Source organism: Pleurodeles waltl, chromosome 10 (assembly GCF_031143425.1).
Source record: "Pleurodeles waltl isolate 20211129_DDA chromosome 10, aPleWal1.hap1.20221129, whole genome shotgun sequence".
In the NCBI taxonomy this organism is placed as follows: Eukaryota; Metazoa; Chordata; class Amphibia; order Caudata; family Salamandridae; genus Pleurodeles; species Pleurodeles waltl.
Window position 1 is genome coordinate 769,683,782 of NC_090449.1, and position 26,542 is coordinate 769,710,323.

A 26,542-nucleotide genomic window follows, 5' to 3' on the forward strand; every position below is an offset into this window, starting at 1 on the left:
AGGTGAATTAAGTGGTGATCGAAAGTTGAAAAGAGAGAGAATAGCAAGTCGCAGGTCCTGAATAGGCGTATGCAACTACCAATGAATGGCAATACAAGTTTATGTCCTTTTGTTTTGATAGAGAGGTCCTGAGTCAGTACTTTGATGTAACCTGAAGGTGATCAAGAAACTGAATTGTTGAGCTAATCTGAAAAACCTTAAAGAAACTGTTGAAATAAAACGGAAAGAGACATTGACAACCTGATTTGACATTGAAAACTGGATGTGACAAGCTGCTAATTGATTTTGACAAAGGAAAAGGGTTCCTGAATGAGAAGCTGAACTGTGAGAAAATAATTTTTCTTTATTCTTGATTTTTACTGCACTTTACGTAAAATTACTTCTGCTTTCTGATTCTTTACAGATCATGGCTGAGTTAAATAACCAAGGTAGAAATGATAGGCGCTGCAGATATATGAGTGTTGGATTGGCAATTATGTGTGAAATCTTGTTTTATAGTGGTCATTGTGGGAATGTCTGTTCTTGATGTGAAGGGAGCCACTCATACTTCTGCTCCTGAAACTATAACACTAACAGCTTTGGAGAGGTTTAAGTTAGATGAGAAGTATTTGCATGATTATACTGATGCTCAAGGAGAACTTTCTTCTAACGCTTTCTATCACTTATTGAGTGAGTTTGTTGAGACGATGGATGCAAGGTATTGTCTTGTGTGTACGCAAACTCCTTCATCAGTAGAGGAAGGAGTTACGTACCACAGCTTACCATTAACATACAGAATAAGCTGTAGTTTGCTACAAACATGGTTCTATAATCAAGAGTATATACAATATTTTTACTCTAACTATGATGTTGTGTTTTTGTTTGTCCCTATTATTAGGTATCTGAGTAGAGTAGCTAAAGAGCATGATATAGTATTAGTTAGAGTATTCTTTGAGCCTACACTAACATTTGGAACTGCATATGTGCATAAAAATAACCTTACATGCTTGCTTACACCTTTAGAAAAGAGCTTTATAGGGCATACTGATGACAGAAGAAAGGCATTAAAAGAAAAATTTGAAAAAGGTTTAGAGAAAAGGACTTACAAGAATGATTATGCTTACACTGCAATTAAAACGCAAGGGAAATTAGCATTAGATGCATTGCATGTAGGGAAGCTTTGTATATACAGGCCAAAATCACGCACTGACACTTTATTTGTGGGAACAAGTGAATGTAGGCATGTGTTTTTGTTTCAGAGCAAGTGGACTTTATGTTGAATGGTCAGGACCCTGCGATTCCTGGGATTTATTATATTTGTGGACTTAATGCTTATTATTACCGTCTTCCAAGAGGATGGTATGGGACATGTTATTTGGGGATAGATTTCCCAAAGATTTATCAAATAGATGACTTAAAGAAGTTTCTGAAATTGACTGAATTACATCATAAGTGACAGAGGAGGGAAACCTCTTCTGCAGTTGTGGGAGCAGTTATTCCTTCAGTGGGAGTCATCCTGAATTTAATCAAGATACGAAAGTTGTCTACTATTGTGGATAACATGCTGACAAATTTTACAGGAGCAATACTCCTGATAGATACTGAATTAGCTGCGGATAGAGCTATGACGCTTCAAAATAGGCTTGCTTTAGACATTCTTTTAGCGAAAGACGGCAGAGTCTGTAAAATGATTAACTGTAGGCATTGTTGTTCTTATATTCCCGATAATAGTAAGGAGATAAGAGACTTACTCAATAACCTGACTAACTCAAGTAAGGATTGAAAGAACCAGGTGTTTGTGAAAAGGTTGGAAAAGGGTTTGCTTCAGTGGGAAACTGGCTAGTAACATTTGGAATGGGGTATTATCAAAATTCATGCAGGGAATATTAATTGTGATTGCTTGCATATTAGGATAATGGGGTTCATGTAAATTGTGTCAAAAGATTAAATTAAAAAGGTCTAAAAATAATCAGAGGAGGGAAGAACGAAACAGGGAAAGAATCTATAGAGAAGATTCGAAAAGGAGACAAAATACAGAAGAGATAGAGTTGTGAAATAATGGCAAGGAAAGGTGTGATGACATATATAGTCATCAGAGGAGGGACTTTTGAAGCAGATATGTTAATTAGAGATAATTAATTAATGTTTATGTGTTTTGATTAACAAGAAAATGATAGTAGAAATTAAACGTAGAAAATTAATGTGCATGTTGGAAATGCGTAATAAAATTGTAGTAATATTTCATATTAAGATGTATAACATGTGTTTTGCATTATATTGTAGAGCTAACTTAGCCAAAGTTGTGGCGTAGTTTTGCCAGGCCTCATGCAGAAGCTGAATTACTAGCACTGTAGAGAAGCTGATGTATTGAACTGACCGTGAACCATTCGCTGTTAAAGCCTTTTTAGCTAGAATTTTCTGCAATGTACCGACGGACAGGAGATGAGTGAATCAAATCGCAACATATGTTGTGTAGAGCACACAAGATGTACTTTCCCAGGACTCGAACAAAAGAGACACTGGCTGGAGAAGAAGGTGCAACATTTTCAATACCTGATGAGACGGATGATGAGGACATCGTACAGTGAACCAATTAACGAACTGGGAACGGCGTAATCTTTGAACTTATAGATTCATGAAATAAACATTATTGGTTAGGGTAATAACTGGTGATTGACTGCCCAATTAGGAATTAGGGGGATGGACAGGAAAACCTTAATAAAAAGTCATGACAAAGGGCAAAATCTTCAGATGTGAGGGGAGAACTGATGCAGATATTAGATGTCGGAAGACGCGATTTGAGATTCTGTCATTGGGCTCATGCTCTTGAGAACCTGATGCGTTGCTGATCGATCAATGACCTGAAGACGAAGACAGACTTTGTTGCTGATCCATTCTGTGGATAGGTAGCTATGACTATGTAACTGATTGACTTTTGTGCCTTTCTTTACCAAATGCGCTGTTTAAATAGTTTTTCTTTTAGCTAGATGTTTTTAAAATTCTTGTTCTAAATTGTTTTCGCATGAAGTCCCACATGCTAATGCTAATCTGAGTTAGGTAAGGTTCCTTAGGGTAACGCTGACAGTGATAAATGATTGACAAACTGATTGCTGAACTCTGCTATTAATGCTGTTGTATTCATCTTTGTTGGCTTATGCTGATGCATTCGAGCATATGTTTTCTCAAGTTCCGATTAGATTATGTTATTGGTGGTCATTAATAAACTAATTCTGAGCTGATTGAATAAAGTTTGAATTAACCCTAGAACTTAGTATTATAACTAATAGGGAAATAAAATTGCTAAACGTATATTTAGTTGTGGTTATTCATGAAATGTTGGTTTAATTGATTAATGATTAATGATTAATAATTCTTTTAGTGGTTATTGTTTGGGAATATTGAATATTGATAACATTGGTCACTACATGGCAAGGATACTCCATGCGATCCAAGAGGTTCATCTGCCTATACACGTCCCCTTGTAAGTTTACTTAATAAGGACCAGGAACGCTAGCACCTGCCTGTTCGGCTTATGGGGTCCAGGGAACCTCTTAGTCTAAGGCTCCAGTTGGCTGCTAAGCCAGAACTCCCACTGGCAGCTGCCTTCCTTGTTGGCCAGGCCACGCCCAGTTGCATCAAGATGCTGTGTCCCCAGGGTTAGTTTCTCCTGTTGTCGTTGGACTCTTGCTCTAGGCAAGACTGCTGGTTTAGGGATGACAGTACTTTCTTTGTAGGCGACTGAGCGACTCAGCCTGTGTCAGGATTGGCCGGGAGCTTGTGACGGCTCTCTCCAGCCCAGCAACTGTGGGCTGGAGAGAGCCTACAGCCCATATGTGTTTGGCCTGCCCAGATGACCTGACAAACACACATGAGGAGTGCTCTGTGCATTCCCCTCTGAGGCTGTCATTCACTATGCCCCGCCCCTTTCACCACATGCAGCTTCTGCTGCAGGTGGTGGTGGGGGTGGTAATGCCATGTTAAAAATTAATATTATATCATATAAAGTTCTACTTAAGACTAATGCCCAAGGTTAGAAGAATGTTAAAACGTGATGTGGCCAGCATTTTACTCTATAAAAGATGGCTACCTTAGTGCTTAAAAAGCCTGTCGTTGTGGTATGCAGATACTGTGCACCTTCAGCTTCTGCGCAAGGTACGCTCAACGTTTGCATTTTGCCAACCATCGTGCTGTGTGTAGGCTTCATGTTCAGATTGCCTCCTCACTCTCATGTACTGTGACAGACTGGCACAATGAAATAAGACACCACACTCGCGTTGGGTGACGTCAGAGACTGGGGCTCGTGGGCATCAATTCTCCCTTGTTTTGATGACTAGTGCGTTTTCCTAGAAATGTAAGAAAAAATATAAGATTTACGTTTTTTTTTATTTTCACACGATTCGAAGCATTATGAAACATGCTGCACCTGCAGTGCGAGAACTTTTTTTATTCCCTTTTTATTCACTGAAGGTTTTAATGTGGTAAAAATATTACAAATCAAAAAGAATGCCCTTCAGGCTGCCTGCTGCAAACGTTGCCGCGTGATAGGCTTGGGTTTGGAGCCGAGGGAGGAGGGGTAAAGCAGGCTCGGAAGGGAGCTCTTTTTTCGCCTCAGCGAGCACACTGAAGAACAGGACTCTCATTCTCTCTGGTGATCGCCAGCGACGAGCCTTCTTTCTGCTTCTACCTGCGACCAGCATGGGAGGGGCCGGCGCGTTAGAGCCCTGCGCCGAGAACAAACTTGTTGTGGTAAAAATTAAATTCTACCTTTTCCTACTTGCCGCGTAGGCCGTGTTTACAGTTGGTAGCCATCCCCGAAACCGTTCAATAACTTGTCGTCTCTGATTTGAGGTTAACGGAGCCCCTCCCTCCTTCGTAACTTTTCGGTAAACACTTCCGCCGTTGCAGTTACGATAGCGAGTGCAAAACTATAAACTTGTCCTTCAGACAGAAAGTTCTGTGCATGTGTAAAGCTAATTCCGTGTTCGTATTTTCTGTTAAGGAGTAACGCCAGGGAGGACGTGAACAGCATGTGGTGTGTATGCTGGCGGATTTTGGATCCACAGCTTGGCGGCAACAGGGGATGTTGTGCCAGCAGCGGCCACGTTGTCTGGCCCCTTGCCCTGAAAGCCCTTGACACGCTTCCCTGTACTCGAGCTGCAGATACACGAGAATTCATGATCTAAATAAATTATGGAAACGCATTTTCAGAAACAGAGTTTAGGGAGAAGAGACGTTATTTTTTAGCACACATTGATGAATTGGAGGACAGGATACGTAGGTGCCTCTAGTTTAGGATTAATAGCCAACTGGTCAGTGAAATTATGAATTCAAGTACCCTCTTTACCCGTCATTTCAAAGGTAGCAATTAATTTGTCTTTGCACCAAAGAATAAAAACAAGCATTTGATGTACAAAAGGTCTAGCATTTTTTAAACAAGTTAATTGTCGTGTTTTGATAAAGCGCCTAGCCTACGAGCAAAAACAAAAAACATGAGTGGGAACTTAGAAAAGGCCACTAAACAAAAATAAAGTTAGCTTTAAAAAATAAAACTTTACGATTGTGTTTGTCCTGCTGGGCACGTTTTTGCCAGTCACAAGCCTGCAGGGCACTGGAAGTTATAACAAAATAGTACCTCAAATACGCCAGGAGCCGCGGATGGGCACTAAATAAGTTGAAATTAATTCTAGAAATAACTTTTGCAAATCATTGTTTAGAAGTGTGCTTGTCCAAGTCGTTGAATTGAAGTGATTCAAAATTAACAAAACAAAATAAAAGGGAGACAAGGACAGGGAACCAGATGTGCTAGCTTGATTGCTTCTTCTAACTTTAAAACAGGCCACTAACTAGCTGCAACGATTCTGAAGTGCTCATGTAAGTTGACTAATTATGGAAAAGCAAGGTCCATAGCTCAGAGCAAAATATGAACATGGCATAGATAGGAAGGAGTACTTGAACAATAATGAGGGTACAAGTTTAGGAAACATTACTCAGTCGTTGTGGACTGGCTATGCACATATTAATTCTGGTGACTCAGTATTCAGTGACCAAAAACTGATCCACCCTCCATGCATTCATGGTACTTCCATCACACTCTTAATGAGCACCTGACCTGCGGCTATAGTGCTGGTGTTAGACACTTTCTCTGCATTCAGCACTTGTGCTCCAGAGTATAACTAAAAAATACACTTAACCCATTGCTTTCTGGTTCGACTACACTATTGCTTCTTCCCTTAACACAGTCACTGTTATTTTTCCTCTAGTAAGCATTGACAAACCTGCACAAGCCTATGCAGTCCACCCTGTAAAATCTCTTGACACAATATAGAAGTTGATAATATGGACCTACACAAATATGCATCCAGTACATCACCTGTCTCTACACGAACAGTGACATGCTATTATTACTAATATTACCCCACATTGTACTCCTTACCCTATTAAATATTGTATTGCCCTTTTTTACTTCTCTATACTTACTTTTCCTCGTTGGGCAGTGGTTAGGTTGATCTCAAGAGGCCCCATCCCCTGAAACCCTCTAGGGCCACTACCTCACACTGCCATGCTCCTCTCCACAGGGTGTTTCTCTGAACTTCACCAAATTTAAAAGTAATTCTATCCATTTTCAAATGAATACAGCCCTATTCGTATGGGTTAAATCTGTCCTCACGCAGTGCTTATTGGCCTATATCTTACTCAAATTCAGTGTATTAAAATAAATATATTATCTTCTCATTTATCTTTGTGGAACAGAACAATGTCCTCTACAAAATCACTTTTTCCTCAAACTGCACCTTTTTGTTGGTTCCATATCTTAATCTGTCTGCTCCCTGCTGATTGCTCGTAATTTGGAGGTGAACTGTTGTACTACTCTTGCAATGAGCCCTAATGGGTGATGTAGGAGTAATAGCCCCTTGGTGACAATCTCCGCAACCTCCCATCAGTGTCACCATCGGAATTAGAGATTTGAGCACTGGAATGATGTTTAAGGTACACCTTGCTAGCATATGTGCAATTTGCTATCTTATGTTTAGGGGTGGGTGAAATATTCTGCTCTGCATCAGTATAGGTAAACCTGGGCCTCATCTTTGGCACAGGACTACTTAAGAACCGAATTATCACAATATGAGTTTGTCACAGCCCTGTTTTCGTGCATGAATTACTAAAAGCTTAGGAGGTGCTCTCTGACAGTTTGATATGCACTTATCGTGTTTCGTTTTAGAACAGTACACCGCTTTTTGTTAACCACTTAGGAACTGGTAACAGTGTGTCGGTTATGCTTTGTAAATGTTTGCAAATGAAGGAGCATCTCTATGAAGATTGTACAATGGAAACTGAGGCAGGTTGTGACTGAAAAATGCAGGCGTCTAGAATGTGATTTGGGTAGCATTCCAGTCTGCTCCCTTCTTTGTGTTTGTGATTATTTTTTTAATGTACCAAGACTTGACCCACCCTCACTCTGTTCTTGGTTCTGTGCTTTTTTAGAAGCTCCACGAGGTTTCAAATAATTGACTAGATTTTTGTTATCAGTGTTGGGCGGTGCTCTGTTCTTCCCTTTTACAGCTATTGAACAGTCTGGCCTCTCTCTTGATTGCTCTGCTTTTAGAGCCTGGCCTCTCTGTTCACATTGGCTTCAGGCCTGTGGACATATTTCTGCAGTGTGAGAAGAATCCTTTTATCGCCTGATCTCTGACTCTACACACTTTTTGTTTTTGTTGACATTTCCGAACTATTTCCCTCATAAGCAAACAGCTCCCGTGTGATTTATGGTACACCTGAAACACAAAAGTGACAGTGTAACCACTTCTGGCGGCTTGGAGTCTAGACAGCTTGCCTACTTAAATAGTGATTGAATATGGAACAACGTGCACTGAATGAATACTTTCATCATCTGACCTTTTTTATTGTATTATTTTACAACAAAGAACAATTTATATCGTATACACCAGGTTGTAAATAAATAGTAATAAATATTCAATAGCATGAAAGTTATTTTATGCTAGCATAATAAAACAATAACAAATTAGTCCCGTACTTTTAAGGGCACACAGAGACAGATCTGGTGTATAGGTTTTGTATTGGTCTCCTAAGGCCATAGCTGCCCAGTAGTCTAGGTGGCACTCGGGCCATTGTTTGGCTGTGTCCTGTCAGGGAGACAAAACGAGTGGCATGGAGCCATGGTCATATTGGGCCGGTCCATCCTTCCTAGGTGTCTCACCCTCTGGCTCATCTAGATCCACTGTTTGAATGTTAGCAAGATATGCTTTGTAAGGAGCCCATATATCTTTAGGTGTTGAGGTGGCAGAGTGGGAGGGTTGCATCGGGGCATATGTTGAACTCAGATCGTTACGTATTGCCATTTCTTTCTGCAACTTCACATGTGTAGGAACCCTACTGATTGACATTGTTGTCTTCACTAAATTTCCCAACAAATTGGTTGGGGTGCAGAAAAAGTATGTTGTGAATCTCTAGGCTTTTGTGAAATTCGTGTCACTTGCTTTAGAGAAATGACACAAAATTAAGAAAAAATACACAAATTGGGCATTCATTGCCATATTTTAGCTTGAAAAAAACATCTTCACATCCATTTTGGATTCAAGGACACAATTGGCACTAAAAAGTGCATAAACACATGAGCGCCTTGAACAACAGTTGCTTGCATTCTTGTTGTTCATTTTGTTTCTGTGCTCCAGCACTAAAATTTTGCCACATAGTATAATGGCATAATTTCTGAAATTTTATGTAATGAGAAATTCCCACAAATTATGCAAGATTACGCTGACGTAACAGAAGTATTGCCCAGGCATACATCTCACACCGTGCTTCTCTAATTCAATCTAATGTAAAGTTTTATGAAGTTAGCTGGCCCATTGATTGTACCATTCTCGAGTTCCCCACAGACAGGAGAGGGTTACTCCGAGACAGAAAAGAACCAACTGCCCCTAAGTGTTTTCTTGACTTCCCTTCTGTTCCTTGGTGGAGGTTAAATGCTTACTCGCAAGAGATACTAGCAGCGCGAAACCCAGTTGTCATCTGTTTACAACAGTTTAGGCTAAGCAGATCTAACATGAAAAAAGATGAATTAGAAATATATAAAGACTACACCCTTCAGGAATAAAAACACCTGTAACTAGCCAAATGGTTAAGACTTAGATTCCAAGTTTATTTGATTCAGCCATAGGAATGCATGGAGTGGCTTAATAAATCCTCCACAAACTAGGCTGAAAACATTAAACACTTGAGTGGACATTTAGATGGAACATGGGTTTTGGGGAGGAACTCTCTGTACACAAAGTTATGAGCAAACAAGTTATTTCTGTGTAAAAAAAAAAAAAGACTGCAGATGATAAGTAACTACCTACATTACTGGCTTCATCATTTTTGTAAAAGTCGGTGAGAAATTATATTGAGCCAGTGATTATATACCAAGGAAAGCAATCACAGTGGCCTCGTCACATAGGGGTAGTTAATTAAGTGTCCATCAGACATATCTTGCCTAACAGTTTGCCTTGTATTAAGGTCTTCACAGAAGAAAAAGGATCTTCGCAGTGATACGTATTTATATAATAATGTAGTTGGTCATAAAAATTCTGATCGATCTATGGCCTTACTCTTCCATCTGTCTTAGAAAACTTCCTACAGGAACTTATCATCATCTGTTCTATATAATGCAGATTTTCCTTCTACTCACTGCGTATTTTACTACCAATTAGTGCATTTTTGATCCGTCATTTAGTACTGTTCTGAAAGAGATGCAGGCCCACTGGAGTCTCCTTGAACTAGCCAAGGCTTGAACTGCAAGGGGATAACTGTGGATGGTTCTTTAATTCTAAAGAATTTATGAGACTTGCGGCCTGAGTCACGGGAAAAAAGAACCTGCTACAATCAAAACCTTTTTCAGAAGGAGTCCCTGAAAATAAAATAGTTTCAGATTAGGTTAGCAGTAGAAGGAATTACAGGGCTTCGACCGACACTCCTGCATCAACAGGACTACCTTTAGGTCGATTATATGCGGACTAAATTCGGACAATCACCTTAGTTCGAATATAAATACGAGGAAGTAACAGGGAACGGACAGTTTTTCCTTCTTTCTGAGGTCATCCTGGCTAATCTTCAAAGAGATTTATTTCTAATGGATTTGTATCTAATGGGCACGAATGCAAACGCTCAAAATAGTTTGGTAGTATTTAATGTCTTGGTGGTCAGTGACCTGTGTATATGAGTATGTTTTGTTGCAATCAATACGGAAGTAATGGCGGTGTGCAATTTATGTAAATATTGGGAGTAACTTTTTTCCACATGTTAATTTATTGGTTCAATAAGTATTGCATTTCAATGCGTTGATGTTTTTCCTTATGTAGCAGTTATTTTTTTTGGGTATATTATATCCCAGGGACTGGAGGATATATGAGCAAACACTTTATTTTTTAATACAGTCAATACCTTGGCAGGGCAGAAGGGAAGTGGAAATGAAGGGGTGACGGCGCACCAAAGGCAAGTCTGTTATGGACCCATTATGGCCTGGATGAGACTGCAGCTGGGAAGGATGCCAATGTCATATAACACCGTAGTACAAACTCCAAAGATTGATCACAAATACTAACCTTCTTTACAGTAAACTCAGGGCCCTTTAAGTGACACTCAAACACAGTAAATAAACTAATTTTTGTTAATCCATTTGTGGTGCCCCTACAAATTAAAGCTTCTACCGATGACCTATTTATGAATAATATACATTTTAGTCATTCTAGTAATTTCTTCTCATCTCAATGCCCTCCCGGTTAATATCAACACTCATATTAAGTTTGGGCTCCTCAATGTTTGCTCCTAGCCAAAGCAGACATTTGAAAACGCTGATATTCTAACCTCAGACAGACTGGATGCCCAACTGAAACCTGACTAAAACAATAGCAACACTATGAACTGACCTGTTCAATCCCTGTAGAATATCCCTGTGTGAAACATGATAGACCTGCAGTCAGAAAAGATAGTGTGGTGGCAATTATATATCAGAATACTTGTTAATTTTTGATTTGCAAAAGCAGGTACTGAAATCGTAGTGACAGTTATTAACTTTGCCTTGTCAAACACAGTAGCATTCATGCTACTATACCAGACCCAAGACACGTGCAGCTTTTCAGAGAAGCCACTGAGCTCATTTTGGCCTTTACTATAGATAATAGATTCCCAGAGATACTAGGGAATTTAATCAATACTCTCTTTTCCGCCCGCCGGCCCTGCAGTGAACCGGCCCTTTAACATTGCAGCCGGCTCCTAATGGTAGAAATGGATGCATTATTGTTTTGTTTTTTACAACTCCTGGTTTCATGGCATTTGTAGTTTGAGTTAATGCTTCGTCTGATTTGCTGCTATGTAAAGAATAGTACTGAAAGAAGCATTAAAGAGCCTTCCTGTCTTATCACGTTTGTGTAACTGACGCCTTATTTTTTTATGTGACCTAATTCCAGATAATCGGTCAATGTTTGGTATTTTTTCAGATTCCCGATGATTGGCCTGGCTACAAGTTGGATTTATTTGTTTTACCACAACACTACTGTGAAGATTTAAAATGTGTCTATATCCCGCATGGTGTAATAATGGATCGGTAAGTGAGCATTTTTCAGAACTGCTAATTTGCTACTTCAGTATTATCTTCTTAAAAACACAAATTATTAAAGACACATAAAATGCCCTGCTACACTTCTGTAGATAGAGCGTTGCTGGCCTATCATGTACGACATCGCTGAATACTACAATCACTCTTGCATTTTTGCAAAGTTCAGATAAATAATTGCAAATAATTACATTTTCTAAAATTATATGAACTTCTTGTTGACTCCTCTTGTATGCCAAAACTGCAAAATGAACTCCTTCCGCAGCCACCAAGTAAACAGTTTGTGCTCGATCCCAGATTTGTATGTGTTAAACATAATAGTTTGTAAAGCATTCTTAAATTATAACACCCCATTAGTAATTTTCTCATGACTAGTTTGTGGAGATACAGTTCAATTGCACTGCTTGGATGGGTCTTACTAACACACACTGAACTTGGAGGCTAATGTATGAATTTGAGTTCAGCAATATGTGGTTGCACATTCACCAGTTTTTGTGAGTGGAAACACATTTTACAAACCATCCTATGTACCAATAGGTCGGGTCACAAAATATGGAATCATAGTGGGTCACAGTTTGTCCTACCTCAATAATATGCATGAGGAAGGCCACAAATTGCAACCTACTCGTATTGACCGAAGTCGAAGGCATTGAAGCATGCTGGGGTCAGCAGACCGCCATGCCTGTGATTACTTTTAAATAAGGCAATTTTTTAAATGCAGTCCGTTTTCTCCTGTGAGGAAAACGGCATTTGGTAAAAAAAAAAGCAAGTTAAACAAACATATTGTAAGAGTAGGAAGTGGTCCGATCAACCACGGCTACTCCCAAAAAAACATTTCTCTCCACATTCTCAAATGGGTAGGGATTTGTTTGAAAATGGAATACCATCAGTTTTGAATTGGTTTTACAATATTAATGTTTTGCAACCGGATTTCGGTTGCAAAACATTAATACATACCTTAACCCCTTCGCTGCCAGGCCTTTTCCCCCTCCTGTGCCGAGCCTTTTTTTGGCTATTTGGGGCAGTACGCACTTAGGCCCTCATAACTTTTTGTTCACATAAGCTACCCAGACTTTGTGGGTGCCCCTGAAGGAGACAGAGAAATTATCCAAAATACAGTGAAAAGTTTGATTTAAAAAAAAAAAAAAAATGGGAAAAAGGGCTGCAGAAGGTAGCTCGTGTTTTTTTCCCCTGAAAATGGCATCAACAAAGGGTTTGCGGTGGCAAGATCACCTTCTTCCCAGCTTTCAGGAACAGGCAGACTTGAATTGGAAAACCCAATTTTTCAATACAATTTTGACATTTTACTGGGACATACCCCATTTTTACTATTTTTTGTGCTTTCAGCCTCCTTCCAGTTAGTGACCAAAATGGGTGAGAAACCAATGCTGGATCCCAGAAAGCTAAACATTTCTGAAAAGTAGACAACATTCTGAATTCAGCAAGGGGTCATTTGTGTACATCCTACAAGTGTTTCCTACAGAAAATAACAGCTGAAATAAAAAAATATTGAAATTGAGGTGAAAAAAACAGCCATTTTTCTCCACTTTTTAATCTGTAACTTTTTCCTGCGATGTCAGATTTTTGAAAGCAATATACCATTACGTCAGCTGGACTCTTCTGGTTGCGGGGATATATAGGGCTTGTAGGTTCATCAAGAACTCTAGGTACCCAGATCCAATAAATGAGCTGCACCTTGCAATGGGTTTTTATTCTATACCGGGTATACAGCAATTCATTTGCTGAAATATAAAAAGTGAAAAATAGGTATCAAGAAAACCTTTGTATTTCCAAAATGGCCACAAAATAAGGTGTTGAGAAGCAGTGGTTATTTGCACATCTCTGAATTCCGGGGTGCCCATACTAGTATGTGAATTACAGGGCATTTCTCAAATAGACGTCTTTTTTACACACTGCCTTACATTTGGAAGGAAAAAATGTAGAGAAAGACAAGGGGCAATAACACTTGTTTTGCTATTCTGTGTTCCCCCAAGTCTCCCGATAAAAATGGTACCTCACTTGTGTGGGAAGGCCTAGCGCCCACGAAAGGAAATGGCCCAAAACACAGCGTGGACACATCAAATTTTTTCACAGAAAACAGAGGTGTTTTTTACAAAGTGCCTGCCTGTGGATTTTGGCCTCTAGCTCAGCCGGCACCTGGGGAAACCTAGCAAACCAGCGCATTTTTGAAAACTAGACACCTAGGGGAATCCAAGATGGGGTGACCTTGTGGGGCTCTGACCAGGTTCTGTTACCCAGAATCCTTTGCAAACCTCAACATTTGACCAAAAAAACTGAAAGTTCTGGAATCTGAGAGGAGCCACAAATTTCCTTCCACCCAGCGTTCCCCCAAGTCTCCGGATAAAAATGGTACCTCACTTGTGTGGGTAGGCCTAGCGCCCACGAAAGGAAATGGCCCAAAACACTATCTGGACACATCAAAATTATCAAATACAAAACTACCTGTTTTTGCAGGGGGGCACCTGCGTTTTTGGTCCTGGGCTCAGCAGCCTTCTAGGGAAACCTACCAAACCCAGAAATTTCTGAAAACTAGACACCGAGGGAATCCAGTGAGGTGTGACTTGCATGGATCCCCCATTGTTTTCTTACCCAGAATCCTCAGCAAACCTCAAATTTAGCTAAAAAATCACATTTTTCCCACATTTCTGTGTGGGATCACCGCACTGGGACACATTTCATACCACCCAATGTTCCCCTCAGTCTCCCGGTAAAAATGTTACCTCATTTGTGTAGGTGGGCCAAGTGCTTGTGAAAGGGAAGAGCCAAAAACATGTTGATATTGAGGGGGAACAACGGGGGCTTAAAGGGCAGTTTGCAAAAAAACATTTTTAGGCTGACAAGTGCAGCAGAATTTTTATTGGTATAGATGAGACAATGCTGGGTGGTAGGAATTTTGTGGATTCCTGCAGATTCCGGAAGGTTCCATCACAAAAACGTGGGAAAAATGTGTGATTTCTAGCAAAGTTGGAGGTTTGCAGGAGATTGTGGGTACAAAAATGGTGTGGGGTGCATGTGAAACACACCACCCTGGAATCACCCAGATGTTTAGTTTTCAGATGTGTCTAGCTCTTGTGGATTTTTCTACATGGCAGCGTCCCAAAGTCCATAAAGTGCAGCCCTCACCATTCCAAGTAGGATGATTTTGAGAGTAAGCCAAGTTCTAATGGCCCAGATGTAACACTAAAACCCAAAATAATCAAATGTCTTCTTGCTTGCTGTGGGATAAGATATTTTAGAGTGCGGGGGGAGCTGAAAGACTGTTACCCCCTTCAGTTGAGGGGGGGGGGCATAACCAGGCCCATACTGGTTGGTAGCCACCACCCCAATATATGTATATATTTTTTTAATTCCCTGGCATCTAGTAGACTTTCTGCCCCCGGGGTGTGGATCAGGGGTAATTGCCCCATCTGCCCACTGGTGGGCAGAACAACTTTGGCCCCATTTATTTGGGGTGGGGCTATGGCCATACCCCCACCCTCTTATTTTTGAAAAAAAAGCTTCCCTGGCCTCTGGTGGGCTTTCTGGGCAGGTGGGCCTTCCAAAAGTAGGCTCACCTGCCCCTAATGAGGGGCAAATTGGGCAACAGTAATGTGCCCCCATGGGGAGCGACCCTTACCCAAGGGGCTGCCCCCTAAAGAAAACACACGCATACACACACACCAATCCCTGGTGCCTAAATGGTTTCTGCCCCCATGGGGGCAGATTGGCCTAACAAAAATCGGCCGATCTGCCCCCAAGGGGGGCAGAAATGGTCTAAATAAAATTTTCCCCCCAGGGGAGTGACCCTTGCCTAATGGGCCGCTCCCCATCTCTAAAAAACCAAACAAACAAAAAAGAAATTTGCCCTGGCGCCTAGAGCTTTCTGCCTCCCCTGGGGGCAGATCGGCCTAATAACAGTAGGCTGATCTGCCCCCAGGGGGGCAGAAATGGCCTAAAATAAATTTGCCCACCACTCCCCCAAACCCCCCGGGGAGCGACCCTTGCCTACGGGGTCGCTCCCCTTGCATGACATTGGCGCAAAAAAAAGATCCCTGGCGCCTCGTTGTTTCTGCCCCCCTTGGGGGCAGATTGACCTAAAATCGGACGATCTGCCCCCAAGGGGGGCAGAAATGGTCTAAATACAATTTGCCCCCAGGGGAGCGACCCTTGCCTATTGGGTCGCTCCCCATCTCTAAAAAAACAAACAAAAAAAATAAAAAACGCAATTTTTTTTTTAGCCCTGGCTCCTAGAGGTTGCTGCCCCCCCTTGGGCCAGATCGGCCTAATAACAATAGGCCGATCTGCCCCCAGGGGGGCAAAAATGGCATAAAATAAATTTGCCCCCCCCAACCCACCTGGGGAGTGACCCTTGCCTACGGGGTCGCTCCCCCTGCGTGACATTGGCACAAAAAAAAGATATCCCCGGTGCCTAGTTGTTTCTGCCCTCCTTGGGGGCAGATTGACCTAAAATCGGCCGATCTGTCCCCAAGAGGGGCAGAAATGGTCTAAATACAATTTGCCCCCCAGGGGAGCGACCCTTGCCTAATGGGTCGCTCCCTGTCTCTAAAAAAACAAACAAACAAAAAAAAAAACACCCCAAAAAAATTTGCCCTGGCGCCTAGAGGTTTCTGCCCCCCCTGGGGGGCAGATCGGCCTAATAACAATATGGCGATCTGCCCCCGGGGGGGGGGGGCAGAAATGGCGTAAAATAAATTTGCCCCCCCCCCCACCTCCTACCCCCCTCGGGAGCGTCCCGTGCCTATGGGGTCGCTCTCCTTGAGTGACATTGGTGAAAAAAAAAGATCCCTGGCGTCTAGTGGTTTCTGCCCCCCTTGGGGGCAGATTGACCTAAAATCGGCCAATCTGCTCCCAAAGGGGGCAGAAATGGCCTAAATACAATTTGCCCCTCCAGGGGAGCGACCCTTGCCTAAGGGGTCGCTCCCCATCTGTAAAACAACAAAAAAAAAAAAAATCCCCAGTGCGTAGTGGTTTCTGCCCCACTTGGAGGCAGATCAGCCTTATTAAAATAGGCTGATCTGCCCCCCAGGGGGGCAGAAATGGCCTAAAATAAATTTGCCCCCCAGGGGAACGACCCTTGCCCAAGGGGTCGCTCCCCTTGCGTGAAATTCACGAAAAAAACAAAACTCCCTGATGTTTAGTGGTTTCTGTCCCCCATGGGGGCAGATTGGCCTCATAAAAATAGGCCAATCTGCCCCCAAGGGGGGCAGAAATGGCCTAAATATAATTTGCCCCATAGGGGAGCGACCCTTGCCTAAGGGGTCGCTCCCCAGCTCTAAAAAAAAAAAAAAAAAAAATCAAAACCCCCCCAAAAAAGATCCCTGTTGCCTAGAGGTTTCTGCCCCCGGGGGGGGGGCAGAAAAGGCCTTAAAAAAATGCCCCCCCCCCCCTGGGAGCGACCCTTGCCCAAGGGGTCGCTCCCTCATGCCAATTTCCTGTACAAAAATAAATCCCTGGTGTCTAGTGGGCGTTTTAGCAGCCGGATTGCTTGCAATCCGGCTGCTAAAACGCTCAGAGAGACTTCAAAGCAAAGGAAATTCCTTTCCTTCCCTTTGAAGCCTGTCCGGCCTCCTTCATGTGATCGGAAGAGAAATGCTTTGCATTTCTCTTTCGATCAGCTTCCAGCGCGATGGGAGGAGGCCTCTGTGATTGTTAGCGAGCGATCATGCACTGACGTCACGGTTGGGGTGAGGGGTTCAGGGTGGAAGTAGAAGGGCTTCCCCTTCCATCCCTGGCTTTGGGGGTGGGGGGGAACTGCACAGAGGGAGCGCTAGCGCTCTCCCGGGCTCTGTGCCCAGGACGTAATGGTTACGTCCTGGGCACAGGAGCACTGTGCCTCAGGACGTACCCATTACGTCCTGGGCACAGAAGGGGTTAAGGAATCCGTATTTGGAATTGACACTCCTAACATGGCCCTTGCAAATAGCACTTTCTTAATAATTACTTAACTTTTAAGGATTCAGGAAACCTTTTCTGAGTTTTTAATTGGGTGTATTACATTAAAAGAAGTGTGTTAATGGTCATAAACCCTCAGATTTACCAAATCAGAAGGTTTTCGACCATCAAAACCCTTTGTTCATCAGGTTCAAAGTGAGGGGCGACAATTTGTACGCTGGTGTGAATAATATGATTTCATTTTCATAAAAAGTAAATTTGCTTTAAAATCATCTTTCTCTGGCACAAAGATTCTAACCGTAGAAAGTTTATTAGACAGAGCAAATCTAGTTTAGGGCCCTCTTGCACTTTCTGCCTTTTTTAATCCCCTCTCTGATAGTTGACAGTTTGTGCCATGTTGTTGCATGGGTCCTGTGTTTTCCTGTCAGATTTATTTGGTCTTATGCTGTTAGAAGTGTCCCCCCAGGCTTTAGACCCACCACCAGGTAAGCCTGACACCTTTGGAGTTTCCAGTGAGGGACAGTATAGCATACGTTGTCTGCAGTGTGGAGGCTTTAGTCAGTCAGGTCGGTGTCCCACTCTGTTCCTAACCCTACAGTTGTCAGTGCTGTCAATGGACAGCGCAACCCTTGACTACTTCTCTTTGTAGCTTTCCTTGTGTTTTCTTCTAGGCAGGCTGGTGGAGCCTGATGATGGGTCCGTGGTTAAGGCTTCCTCTTTACAGTGGTGGTTACTGTGTATAGAATATGGTTTTGCTGGGCTAGTCCTAAGGGAGTAGGTTTTCCTCACTCTCACCCTCTCTTGTTCTTTGGTCTGTATCCCAGGATGAGTCCACTGGTTCTTGTCCTGTCAGGTCCAATCAAGATTGTGGGAGGGAGTCTCTATGCCGTTTGCTGTTTGTCCCGACTGTCATGCACTGCCACTGAATACTGGGTTCTGGGTCTCATGCGCTTCCCCGTAGGGCCTGTGCAAGACCAACATTGTTTTGGATGCCCTCCTTGTGCTGGCATTTCTTCCTTCCTCTATGTTTGACTGAAGCCTCATTTGCTAACAGCACTTGGTACAAATAAAGCCATGGTGTACTGATCATGCTACTTGTGGCTGCATGCTTCTGGTTGCACTTGCAGGATGTTCGGTGTCTGATGAGCCCCATTTACGTCTGTGAGTCAGACCTGGATCTTTCTTTGGGAGAGCCTTTGTCTGGTAGTTGAAGTTGGCATGGCTGGGTTTGAGGAAATCCGGCTCCACGTTCAAAATGGTTTATTGACAGTTTGATTGTGTGCTTACCACTGCAGATGTATGCAGATTCATGTTTGGGCAAGATGGCACAAACGTGACAGACTAAACTGCAGTGTGGGAAAAGTTGTTTTAATGAAGCAGGTCTGTGCAGATAGTATAAAACCCCGGAGATATCTTACAGGATAACATGCAGCCTCACTCGCCAAAAAAACATGTCTAACAAGCATTGAATAATGCTGTCAAAACTGTCAAATCAGATACAGAAATTTAGCTGCAGTTTCAGTACCTTGGAATATTCCCCAAGTGTCAGACTGGATCCAGAAATTTTGACGAGCTGTACCCTTGCGGGCCGGTAGGTGGCATTGTTTGGCTCTGTGTTGTCGTCCACTCCAGAAAGGACGTGCACGGTGCCTATATAGGCGCCACCCTTGCGCACTGACGTCAGTTTCTTTTCATGTTCTTTCCTTTCTGCGCCAGTCAGCGCAGATTCAGAGGGAGCAACCCCCAGTCACTTTTTAACTGACCTTTTTTCTGGTATTTTTCCAGACTGTCTCCTGGTAAGAGGATGTCCAGAAAAGGACAGGTTTTAAACCATGCATTACCTGTCACTGCTGGATGTCTGTGACGGACCTGCATTTGTTTTGCCATTGGTGTTTGGTGTGCAATCACGATTTCAAAACGTGCAAGGATTGCTGCACCATGCACCCAAAGGCGCTAAGGAAGCATCCCTCAAGCTCCTTGCCACTTAACGCTGACCAACCCCCAGAGCATTCCATATGTTGCTGTGGGGAAGGTCCTGAGATCGTATGCGGAGCCGCACCCGTTGATTGGCGTCCCGCTTCAAGTCATCCCAAAAGTAAAAAAGTTGTTGAAGAGGTCAGCGACTTTGCCGCACAAGTCTTCAGATGAGCCAAGGGGCCCTCAAGGCCTCGCTCTGTGGTGGAGCCTGCACCTTTGCTGTCTCTGTGCCTTCCTAAGTTTCCAGGAGCATTGCTCAAATGGCAATGCCCAGTGTTGGTGCCACCCCATCAACATTCATGCCTTTGACCGAGAACCAAGTGCGTGTCGTCTGATGCCGGTTCTGGTGCCGCCCATGGGCAGACTCGCTGTGTCTGAGCTAGTGCCTTAATCCTGCGATAGGCCTGGATTGGGTGATGATTGAGAGGGGTCTGCGGACCCTTATGGTTACAAGCCACTAGAAGATCTTGAGGACACCTGGTTTGAGGATCTGGCGTATTCCAGTGGCCTGGACACCTCCCAAGACAGTGGCTATGGAGGAGGGTGAATCATTCGCTATGGTAGTGAGGAGGGCAGCTGAGGTCTTGGACTTTCAGTTGGATTCCCTGTCCAGTGGTTGTGGTTCCTATAGACCACATGGGACAGGTAGCCAGAAGTCGGGCCACTACCACCACCCCCTTCCCTGGCAGCCGAAGCCTCCAAACCCCTTTAGTTTGCCATCATGGACATCCAGTGGGGAGCCCACAGACCCCATGGGACAGGTAGCCAGAAGTCAGGCCACTACAATTCCTGCTCCTTGCCCTTTCCCCCCCCAAGGCAGCTGCAGACTCAGCCTCCAAACCATTTTGATTTGCCCTCCAGCCAAGATAGACATCCAGCGGAAAGCTGGATATGCCATCACATGGACCATATGGGTCAATAACATAAGAAAGTTGGATTTTTCAGCTCATTCAAAGGGGTTACTCCCTTCCCTTTGTGACCAACACACCCACCTATACCAACCTCTTATGAGAGGGCGGATGGAGGTCCACTTCTCCTTTCTCCATCAACAAGTGCTGGCCCTCTTGGCCAAGGGAGCCATAGGGAAGGTTCCGGCATAAGAAGTAGGTCATGGTTGCTATTCTCGCTACTTTCTGGTGCCCAAGAAGGACAGAGGCCTACATCCCATCCTAGACCTGCACCTTCCCAATCTCTTCCTGAAAAAAGGAGCAATTCAAAGTTCTCGTGCTTGCACAAGTCCTGCCTGCCTTGGACATGGGAGATTGGATGGCGGCATTGGACTTGCAGGATGCATATTTCCATATGTCTGTCCTGCCTGCCCACAGACAGGATGGCTCACGGTGGTCCAAGAGCAATTTTAGTTTGGCGTTCTCCCCTTTGGCCTTACCAGCGTCCTTCGGGTGTTCACGAAAGTGATGTCGGTGATTGCAGCTCATCTAAAAAGGTCACAGGTTACAGTCTTTCCCTACCTCATCAATTGGCTTTTGCAGGCAGATCGCCCCAGGCAGTTGTCTCCCACCTCCAGACTACGGTGGACCTCCTACACTCCCTTGGGTTGACTATCAGTGTGCCAGAGTCACATGTGACTGCCTCTCAGACACTCATCATCCTCTGAGCTGTTCTGGACACTGTACAGTTTTGGGCCCATTCCCCCACCACCCCGAGCAGCCAGTCCAGGATATTCAGGCTATGAGACTGATGCTTTGGGCTCTATCCTGGATTTTGGCGAGACTGAGGCTGTTGGGCCCCATGGCCTCCTGCATCCTGCTTTTTACACATAACTTTTTGCATATGAGGGCTCTGTAATGGGACCCAAAGGCCCAGTGGGCGAGCATCAGGAGAATCTCTCTGACATGGCCCTCATCTTGGAGGGAACTGCGAAAAATCTACAGAAGTAGCTGACAAACCCTGATTGCCTCAGTGGAATACCCTTCTCAATTCCCCAGGTAAAGATAACTGTAATGACAGATTCGTTACTCCTGGACTAGGGCTGCCACCTGGGAGAGGTGGAAATCAGAGAATTCTTGTCTCTGGCGGAATCCAGGCTCCACATCCACATAGTGAGGCTTCGGGTGATCCGTTTGGCATTAAAAGCCTTTCATCATTCAGACAGGGGAAGGCTGGTACAAGTGTTCACAGACAAAACCACCGCCTTCTGGTATTGCAACAAAGAGGGAGGGTGGGGTTGTGGACTCTTTGTCACGAGGCACTGCACCTTTGGACGTGGCTGGAACTCCAGGGCATATCCCTAGTGGTTCTGCACCTGAACATTAGGGCGGACAAACTCAAACGTTGATGCCTAGCAAATCACAAATGCCATCTCCACCCATAGGTGGCACAAAACCTCTTTGAAGAGTTGGGAGAGCCTTGGTTAGATCTGTTAGCCACTGTAGCGATTGTGCAATAGCAGCAGTTTTGAGTGTTGGAGTTTCAAAGGAAGCTCTCAGTCAGAGACACTTTACATCTCAAGAGGAGCTCTGGCCTCCGGTATGCCCTTCTGCCAATACCACTCCTGCCCAGAGTATTCAAGAAGATCAGGTGCAACTAGGCCCAAGTTATTCTTGTGTCACTGAATCGTGCACAGAGGGTCTGGTATCCCGAGCTGTTATGCAAAAGCATCGGTCCTCGGATCAGGCTCCCTCTTCGGGAGGATCTTCTGTTGCATCAGTAGGGCAGGGATCTGCACCGAACCTGAAAGCACTTCACCTTCATGCATGTAGTTTGAGCTGTGACAGTTGACAGATTTCGACCTTCGTCTTGAAGTCTGCAATGTTGTTTTGCAGCCAGGCATCCACTAAAACATGTAAGCCTGCTGCTGGAGCAAGTTCGTGGCATGGTGTGCCGGCATGTTTGTGAGCATGTTAACCAACATGAGCCTTGCACATTATTGACATCTGGTATTTGAGATGAAAATGTTAATCATGATAGTATAAGATTTCCCTAGAGCATGGTGTATAGTTTTTTTCTTTCTCCAGGGTAACTATTATTTTTTGTCCTGTTTAATTTCCTATTTTGCAGTTACTCTGAAGAAGGGACGCATTAGCCCGAAATGCATTGGGTTTTCAGCTTACTCTGAAGTTCAGGGATACTGAAGGTTTTTATGTTTATTGTATTATTCACACCACCAAGTTATGCAAACTGTGAAAAAGTTTTGTTTATGTTTCATATGACATGTCTAATGATTTCATGTTAACAGATTTTGAAAAATAAATGTATTATAAATTTTGTTTAAATTGTGTGAATTTTCACCGCAAGCAGTGCACACTGAAACCGAATCCCTGTTGGTCTGGTTTGTTTACTATGGTGTACAGACCAAGATATTGATCCTCTGTCTGGACCCCTTTCCCAAGTTCTCTTGTTTGTTCTTTCTTTGGCCCAGCAGGGAGGGCTCTGCTTTGTGCACTCTGAAAGGTTATTTTTCTGCCATCTCTGCATTTCTACAGTTGCCGGACCACCATCCCTTTTTTAATCCCTTTTTGTACATAGGTTCTTGAAAGGTCTCCAACAGATGTTTCCACCAGCTGCTTTTATTATGCCTCAGTGGGACCTGATTTTGGTTCTTAAACGTTTCTAATGTGTGCTCCCTTTGAGCCGCTCCAAAACTGCCCAATGAGACTGCTAACCATCAAAACAGCTTTTCTAGTAGTGATAACATATTTCCAGAGGGTCAGTGAGTTACATGCACTGTCTTCAAATCCTCTGTATCTTACTATCTATCCAAACAAGCTGGTCCTTCAGACCCGAGTATCCTTTTTACCAAAGGTGGTGAGTCCTTTAACGTAGGCCCGTCTATCATGGTGTTTACCTTCTATGCTTCACTTCATCCCTCTATAGAAGAGGAGAGACCCTACCAACTGGCCCAAAAAGAGCGTTGTTGTACTATCTTGACCGCACAAAAGAGTTGAGGGTGTATGATCACATCTTTGTTTGGGGTATGTCTGAGCCAAAGAAAGGGAAGGCAGTGCAGCAAGGGACCATCTGTGATGGATAGTACTGTGCATCAAAGTCTGTTTCACATTGGCCAAAGGGCAACACCCTGAGGGCTTGTGTGCTCCTTATACCAGAACCTAAGCTGCGACCAATGCGTTCGCTATCGGCATTCCAGTTCTGGATATCTCTCAGGCAGTTACAAGGGCTTCTTTGTGTATGTTTGTAGTCTAATCCGTATCACAGCTCCACCCCCTGAGAGGTATTGCTTGGGTATCTATTCTAAGGTAAGGAATCTAGCTGCAGATTCCTTACCAACCCTTCCTTCCTCCCTGCTCTGCAAATGGATTTTAGTGTAAAGGGTTCAACCCTTCTACGGCCATAGCTTCGTATACCAGTGGACAGTGTTCCTCGTCGCTCCACACTTCTGGCCCAAAAAGTCACAATAAGAAACTGATGCCAGCGTGCTAGGGTGGCACCTATAGAGGCACAGCGCACATCATTTCCTGTGCAGATGATGCTACACAAAGCTGGACGATGCTACCTACCAGCACACATTTTTACTGCTTGTTTAGAGTCTCAGGATCCAGTCTGATGCCTGGGGTATATTCTACGGTGAGGAATCTGTGGCTAAAAAAGAGTCTCTACCAGATAGAAGATAAGTAACTAGTTCAGCATAAACTTTTCCAAATCTCATTAACTCTTTGCTATCCAGTTTGCTCTCCAGTGTGTCCTTATGGCCGCTCTAACGTCTCTCTTCCAGATATTCATTCCCTACACTTCTCTTGATGTTTACACCAGCCTATTTCTCTTCTCCTTCTTCTAGGTTTACATCTCCACAGCGCCCTCTCCCTCCTAAACTGGCTCCACCAATCACTGCCAAAGCCAACCCTTCACTGCCTCTTCTAAGCTGTCCCACAGATGCACCCAGGAAAAAACCCTCTTGCAGGAAATTTCCTGCCCCCCCAAGTCTAATATCTTCGCACTCTTCGTTATCCTCTTTATCAGTGCAGTATTCTCCAGTATCTTTGAAATCACTTCCTACATCTCCCTTAAATCCAGCTCATTCCCCATAAACAAATGATGAGCTCCACAATTGATATTCCTTATATTCTGTTTCCTTTTGCTGAACACTTTCAATCCATCTCTTTGCACCTGAAGGATCCGAATTGACCTTCATTTGGTTAGCTGCCAGCAGATCTGTTGCCTGCATCGATAGACATGTCACTACTAGGTTGGGTAGGCTGGTGGAGACCCGCTCCACATTAGTTTTCTGGAGTTGTGGTTGATTTGAATGGCTTTAAAGGCCTTCCTGCCCATCATCAAAGGGAGGTTGATACAGGTTCTCATGGACAGCTGCACTGTCGTGTCGCTGCTAGAAACATAGGGAAGGGTTGGGGTCCTGAGTCCTGTGCCAAGAGGCTCTGTGCCTCAGTAACTAGCTGAATCTTTAGGGTATTTCCCTGAATGTACACCACCCGTGTATGCCTTCCCATTGCTACCACTCCTGTCTCGAGTTTTAAAGAACATCAGGAATGATTGGTATCAAGCCATGCTGATGGCTGTGTTGGCAAGGAGAGTGTTGTACCTAGAACTTCTGGGCCTCAGCATCTGCCCTCTTATCGGCTGCCCCTTCGAAGGATCTTCCATTGTAGCCGCGAGGCAGGGTCTTGCCCTTCCCTAAAGGTGTGGATACCATCCTGGCAGCCAAGTGCTTCTCTACGAAATCAATGTATGCCGGACACTGGTATAAGTTTGATGCTTGATGTGGCACCTGATAGAGGGACCTGTTGCAATCCAAATTGTTGGATGTATTGTTGTTTGCTTTGTCTTTGGCCCTTCAGGTACTTGCTGTGGACATTGCTAAAGGTTACTTGTTGTCCCTTTTGGCCCTTTTATGTTTGACGGACCAGCCATTCTTGTTCAAATCACCTGTTGTGATGCATTCCCTTAAAGGCTTGCAACATACGTTTCTGCCAAAGTCCTTTGTGATGCCACAGTAGAACTTAAATTTGATTCTCACTTTACTCATGTGTCCCCTTTTATGAGCCAGTTGTCCAATGCTCCTCTTCAGCTTAAAAACAGTCTTTTTGGCTACAATAACACCAACATAATGTGTGAGTGAACTTCTGGCCCCCTCAGTCCAGCCTTCTTATGCCATCTTTTTTCTGGACAAACTAGTGTTAAGGACTTGAGCTGTGTTCCTGCCTAAAGTGTTGATGTCTTTTCACATCTGACATTCTTTGCTCTGCCTCATCCCTTGAGAGGAAGAGAGGGTCCATGGTTTGGAAACAGTGTGGGCAATCAGTTCTTTGTATGGTTCTCTGGGTCAAAGAAGTGCGCAGCTGTGCAGAAGTGAAGCCTCTCACGATGGATAGTCCTCTGTATTAAGATTGGCATACATTTGTTAAGAAGCAACCCCCAGAAGGTCTGAGGGCTCATTACACCGGAGCTAAGGGGCGTCAGGGGGAATTTGAAGCCTTGCTGATTATCACCAAAGTACACAAAAGGTGATGGGTGGAATGCTTGACTTAATCTTAGCCACTGATAATTACTCGGTCCGCATCCAACTACATCGTTATTTTGCCCACCATGCCCACTCACTTTGAAGACATTCAGATGCAAATCAGCCTCAACCCTGCTCCAGTGGGAAGAGTCTACCCCAAACTGCCACACCTGGTCCTTCCTAAACTGGAACACAAGAAACCCAGGACTGGTTTCACTCTTATTAGAGCTCATCAGCCAGGCTTGCTGCTGGTTATCATCAACACAATCCACATCATCAGTCAAGAGCCACACAGATTGCCAAATTACATATGTCAAAGCAGTTTTTCGTATGTGAGCGTTCACCCTAGCTGTGACCATATAAAGAAGAAACCTCTCATCTTTCATATGTATTATTCTGTGCAGGGTGGCACAGTAGCTACAGAGAGGTTTCGCCCATTTCTCGGCGATCTTGTAAGGGCACTCAACAGACCTGCATTGCATCTAGTCCTAGTGTTGTTCCTAACTGCTTGACAGAGGAGGCAGCATTTATTAAACTGTCATTTTTGGGAATATGCAGATAAATGTGTGTGTGTGTATATGTGTGTGTGTGTGTGTGTGTGTATATGTATGTGTATATATATATATATA

General features: G+C 43.7%; 1 protein-coding gene across 1 annotated transcript in view; it reads left to right on the forward strand.

Moving 5' to 3' along the window:
* Window positions 1-4,552: 4,552 nt before the first annotated feature.
* Window positions 4,553-26,542, forward strand: part of PRTFDC1 (phosphoribosyl transferase domain containing 1) — a 149,660-nt gene continuing 127,670 nt past the window's right edge. Inside the window, exons 1-2 of the mRNA XM_069211366.1 lie at window positions 4,553-4,725; window positions 11,475-11,581. Coding sequence (XP_069067467.1) covers window positions 4,675-4,725; window positions 11,475-11,581 — 158 coding nt within the window. The 5' untranslated portion in view covers window positions 4,553-4,674. The remainder of the gene's footprint in view (window positions 4,726-11,474; window positions 11,582-26,542) is intronic.